Source organism: Stomoxys calcitrans, chromosome 2, assembly GCF_963082655.1.
Source record: "Stomoxys calcitrans chromosome 2, idStoCalc2.1, whole genome shotgun sequence".
Taxonomy (NCBI): Eukaryota; Metazoa; Arthropoda; class Insecta; order Diptera; family Muscidae; genus Stomoxys; species Stomoxys calcitrans.
In genome coordinates, this window is record NC_081553.1 from 154,886,883 (window position 1) to 154,892,882 (window position 6,000).

The 6,000-nt window shown below is 36.5% G+C and overlaps 1 protein-coding gene across 1 annotated transcript; it reads left to right on the plus strand.

The window, feature by feature from the left end:
- The first annotated feature begins 556 nt into the window (after positions 1–556).
- Positions 557–4,945, plus strand: LOC131995276 (uncharacterized protein K02A2.6-like). The gene has a single exon (XM_059363725.1). It carries the CDS (start codon positions 612–614, stop codon positions 4,671–4,673), a length of 4,062 nt encoding a protein of 1,353 aa, XP_059219708.1. The 5' UTR covers positions 557–611; the 3' UTR covers positions 4,674–4,945.
- The last annotated feature ends 1,055 nt before the right edge of the window (positions 4,946–6,000 follow it).

Genomic DNA, 6,000 nt, shown 5'->3' on the forward strand with positions numbered 1-6,000 from the left:
TCGTAGACCAATAAAGATCATATGGGATTCAGAAAAAGGCACTTTTATTGTTAAACTGTTAGTCAAGCGATATACTATTTTCGTAGCATGGTATTTTACTAAAAGCTCTTTAATTGTCGTAAAAATAAATATTCCAAGGATACTTTTGTTCTAATAAAGTAAAAGAAGGCGCAGCGGAGCGGGCCCGAGTCAGCTAGTTTCATATAAAATATAGAGTATCAATTGTTAAGTACCACTCTAATACACAATTATACATTGTACATAAATCTTAACATTCTAACATCTTAACACTCTCTCTCATATCTGTTGTCATAAGTTGATGTATCTCATAGACACATACACCTGTTTATACATATATTTAGTACTAAGCTCTCATTAGTAGTTCTTGCAGCTTTGATTTGCAATAAAGAAGACAGTAAGCATTTGAATACTTACAAGGCCGCTTGTTTCTCTTAACATGATAGTGTAATACATTACATAATTGGCGACGAGGAGAAAAAAAATAACGGAAAACAGCAACAACGATTGCAATTTCAAGTTTGAGGTTCAATAACCTATAAAAAAAAGTGAAGTGCATATGTATATATATATGCAAATGAAAAAACTGTTTTATGGAATTAAATGAAAATAATTATTCAATGCCGCCAAAAATGGATGATGCAAATGTGACTCTAAATAGTGGTCAAATGACGGTGTTCCAAACAACGAATGTGAACGAGTTCAACCCTAATGTGGAATCTTGGGAAGTGTGGAAAGAGCGCCTTGAAATCCATTTCTGTGAAATTGGTTGCACAGAGGACAACATAAAAAAATCGATTTTGTTGAAGTCGATTGGTGCAGTGCCGTATAAAGTGCTACATAGTTTATGCAGCCCTGATTCCCCTGTTCGTAAGACGTATGATGAGCTGTGTGTGATATTGGACACACAATATACTCCACCAACGATCGTTTTTAGTGAGCGGAAGAAGTTTTATGTGGCAGTTAAGAATGATGGCGAGTCTGTTGCTGAGTGGTATGCTCGTGTGAAGACCCTAGCACTTAATTGCAAATTTGGAGCCCATTTAGATGCATTCATCTTAAACCAATTTGTAATGGGTTTGCCAAATTTTATGTTCGAGAGGCTATGTGAGGAAGATGAAACTCTAACGGTGCAAAGTGCGTTGAGAAAAGCTATGATATTGGAAACAAAAAACATGGCGAAAGTAGCAGAAAGGGATCAAAGTTCAGTAAACTTTGTTAACAGATCGAAGCCTTCGAGAAAAAATGGCGGTGGTGGTAACAGCGGCAATAGTTATGGCGGTAACATAAGTGGTGGTGGCAGCAGCGGTGGTAGCGGTAGCAGAGGCAGTGGCAGCAGAGGAAATTTTGGTGGCAGCAGAGACAATAACGGCGACGGTGAAAGAAAATCATCGTGCTCTCATTGTGGTTGGCGTAACCATAGCTCGCAGTCTTGTAAATACAAGAACAGCAAGTGTCATTCCTGTGGAAAAATTGGCCATTTGGCATCTGTTTGCTACAATAAAAAGAGAAGTGTTAATTACGTTTCTAATGACACTAGTGAAGATTATGTTGATAATGATGTTTTCAATTATTCTATTTTTAGTGTGGCTGAGCGAGGTTCTAGTGACGTGTATTCCCTTCCAGTAATAATTGATGGTGTCAAATTGAATGCTGTGTGTGATACAGGTGCGCCATGTACATTGTTGCCTTTGTCGTTTTATGAAAACAACGATGTTAAGAAGGTTCTTCGTTCATGCCATGTACCATATGTGGATTATAGCGGAGACAAATTGAAGCTGGTTGGTGAATATGATGCCTCAATTACTTTTGAAGGTAAAACTAAATCTGTAGTTGTTGTTGTTGTTGAGTCATCGAATCCCCCATTACTTGGACGTTCGTTTTTACGTGCTTTCAACTTTGAATTGCTGCAAGTGAACAATGTAAATTGCCCAAATTTAAATTCCGTGATCGAGCAGTTGAGAATGGAGTTTTCTGAGGTTTTTGAGGAAAAATTGGGTGAATATAATATCAATGCTGTTTCACTGAGGGTTGCTGAAAATGCAACACCTGTATTTTGTAAACCAAGGCCTGTCCCTTTGGCTTGGAAAGACAAGATTGAGGCGAAATTACGTGATTTAATTGCGACTGGTGTGTTGGAACCAGTAGATAACTCCGATTGGGGTACACCTTTAGTACCAATTTTGAAACCAAATGGCGATTTTCGCATTTGTGGAGACTATAAAGTCACAATTTATAAGTTTTTGGAGGATTTCAAGTATCCTTTGCCTCGGATTGAAGAAATTTTTGCTTCTTTGGAGGGTGGTGAACTTTTCACTAAACTTGATTTGTCGAATGCCTACAATCAACTTGTTCTTGATGAGGATTCCCAACTGTTGTGTGCGTGGAGTACGCACATTGGAACTTTAAAAGTAAAACGTTTACCTTTTGGTGTTAAGACAGCAGCAGCTATTTTTCAAAAAACTATGGAAAATCTATTTAGAGGAATTCCATATGTTGTAGTATATCAAGATGATATTACAGTCACTGGTAAAAATATGCAGGAACACATAAGTACGTTGCGTTTGGTTCTACAAAAATTACAAAGTTCTGGATTAAAACTGAATTTAAAGAAGTCTGAATTTTTCAAATCCAAAATATCGTATTTGGGTTTTAATATTGATAAAAATGGACTTAGCAAAAATAATGATCGAATTTCGAGCTTAATTTCTGCCCCGATTCCTACAAATGTTTCGGAATTAAGAGCTTTCGTTGGTATGGCGAACTATTATTCCAGATTTATTGAGAATTTTGCGCAAATCATGTCTCATTTTTACCACTTGTTGGGTAAGGGCGTTCCGTTTGTCTGGTCGGATGATTGTCAGCAGGCGTATGATTTGATTAAAAAGTTTGTAACTCCAGATCGGGTTCTGGTCCATTTCAACCCTGAATTACCAATAATATTAACAACGGATGCTTCGAATAGTGCAGTAGCAGGAATTTTATCTCACCAATTTTCGGATGGTCTCAAGCCCATTGCTTTTGTTTCAAGAGCATTATCAAAAAGTGAGAAAAATTATAGTACACTTGAAAAAGAGGCGTTGGCGATTGTGTTTTGTGTAACAAAACTCAAACAGTATTTACTTGGAAATACTTTTGTACTAAGAACGGACCATCGTCCGTTACTTGCAATTTTTGGTGCAAATAAAGGTTTGCCTATGATGGCCTCAGCACGTATGCAGCGCTGGGCACTGATTTTATCCGGTTTTAATTACACCGTTGAACATGTTAAGGGAGTGCAAAATGAAGCTGATGCTATTTCTAGAATGCCCCAAAGAAATTTTGAGAGCAATAATATTGAATATTCCTATATAAATTTCATAGAAAATGAGGAAAATTTCAACTTGAATTTCAAGACTGTATCTCGTGAAACGAGACGTGACACTGTTTTGTCAAAAGTAGTAGAATGTATTGCAAGTGGAACCCTGCACAATTTAAAAGAAGATTTGTATACGCCATATCGTGAAAAAGATACACAACTTTCTGTCGAAAATGATTGCGTTCTGTGGGGATACAGAATCGTAATTCCAGAGAAACTGAGATCTGCAATCTTAACAGAATTACATCGTTCCCATTTGGGAATTGTAAAAACAAAGGCTTTGGCTAGATCGTATATATGGTGGCCTGGTCTTGATAAAGATATCGAAGATTTAATCAGGAATTGTATTCATTGTCAAAAATTGCAATCCAGCCCGGAAAAGAGCAGCCTAATTCCATGGGTGCCTGATGGTTCTGTGTGGAGCAGAATACACATTGATTATGCTGACCCGATTAAAAATTTTCATTTCTTCATTATCATCGATGCTTTTTCAAAATTCGTCGAAGTATTTAAAACCAAAGATTTAACAACTGCTTTTACAATTAGAAAGCTGAAAGAACTGTTCTCACGCTATGGTTTGGTTGACACGCTCGTTAGTGACAACGGACCACAGTTCACATCATATGAATTCAAGAATTTCTTGGCCTTAAATGGTATAAAACATGTCTTGACTCCTCCGGGACATCCGTCCACAAATGGTCAAGCAGAAAATTTTGTCAAAACTTTTAAAAAGTCTATTTTAGCAAATTTAGACCAAAACAAAGATGCCAATTTGGATCAAATATTATGTCGTTTCCTAATGGATTACAGAAACATGAAACATTGCACAACAACTGAATCTCCAGCTATGCTGTTCTTTGGCAGGAAACTGAAAACCAGATTTAGTCTTCTAAAACCCCCAACAACAAAACAAAACATACTTAAGTCTCAAGACAACAACATAGTTCATCACAACGGTAATCGCAAAGAGTTTTTTTTTGAAGGTGAAACTGTGTTAGTACGCGATTATCGAAATCCAAATAAACCTAGTTGGACTAAGGCAGTAATTCAACGGCAACTAGGTCCACAATCTTACTCCTGTGTTTTGTCTCACAACAACAACGTCATCAAACGTCATCTTGATCAAATTCGTGGTCATAATCTAACACAACAACAACAGCCAATCGAGCAACCAACAACAACTAATAACAACAACACATCATCATCTGAACCTGTTCCTATGCAAATGAATGAGGATGTTTCACTCACTAGAATGGAGCTCAGACCACGAGAGGGAGGTAGAGTTGTAAAGAAATAACTCAATTACAATTTTCTATGTATTTTCAATATAAAATCATTTATTTATTATCAGCTTTAGGAGGAGCATATAGAGTATTAATTGTTAAGTACCACTCTAATACACAATTATACATTGTACATAAATCTTAACATTCTAACATCTTAACACTCTCTCTCATATCTGTTGTCATAAGTTGATGTATCTCATAGACACATACACACATACACCTGTTTATACATATATTTAGTACTAAGCTCTCATTAGTAGTTCTTGCAGCTTTGATTTGCAATAAAGAAGACAGTAAGCATTTGAATACTTACAAGGCCGCTTGTTTCTCTTAACATGATAGTGTAATACACTACATAAAATTTATAATATTTGATTGAAATATATACATACATATTTACAATTGATTTGAATTTAAATTTGGATCGCAATTTCTGATATGACATGTATCTTCAACACCTCTGTCAAATTGATTTAGGTATTCCACATACCCAACAACTATTGAGAACTGTGTCGATCACGCTCTTTTTATAGCCTCCACCATTTGATGGGGGCTATACTACAATAATTTCGTCATTCTGTTTGTAACTCCTCGAAATATTCGTCTAAGACCCCATAAGGTATATCTTTCTTAATCCTCATGACATATTAAGTTGATCTAGCCATGTCCGTGCGTCTGCCCGCCCGTCTGTCTAAGAATGGTTGAAATCGGTTTATAACCTGATGTAGCCGTCATATAAACCGATCTGGGGTCTTTACTTCTTGAGACTCTAGAAGGCGCAATTATTTTCCGATTTGGATGAAATTTTGCACGACGTGCTTCGTTATGACTTCCAACAACTGCGCTAAGTATGGTTCAAATCGATAACCTGACATAGATGCCATATAAACCGATCTGGGATATTAATTTTTTGAATCTCTTGAGGGCGCAATTATTATCCGATTTGGCCTTTGGCCTTTCCCTTATAAACCGAAGCAAATAGGAAGTTGTACTACTTGAGCCTCTCAAGGGCGCAAGTCTTATTCGATTTGGATGAAATTTTACACAATGAAATTTATTATGGTCTCCAACATTCAATTCAAATATGGTCCGAATCGGACCATAACTTGATATAGCTCCAATAGCATACCAATTATTTTCTTTTATCCTTTGTTTTCCTAAAAAGAGATACCGAGAAAAAAACATATTCGATCCATGGTGGGGAGTATATGAGATTCGGCCCGGCCGAACTTAGCACGCTTTTACATGTTTATTTTCTATACCCATATGTAATGTCCATTGCAAAAAAGTGTTCAGAATTTAAAGTAGTGTATATACCAAAGCAAGTTTTAAAATCTG

Bases quoted from the DNA above. Each gene is read 5' to 3' on its own strand.
- LOC131995276 (XM_059363725.1), top strand. From the start codon at position 612: ATGGAATTAAATGAAAATAATTATTCAATGCCGCCAAAAATGGATGAT.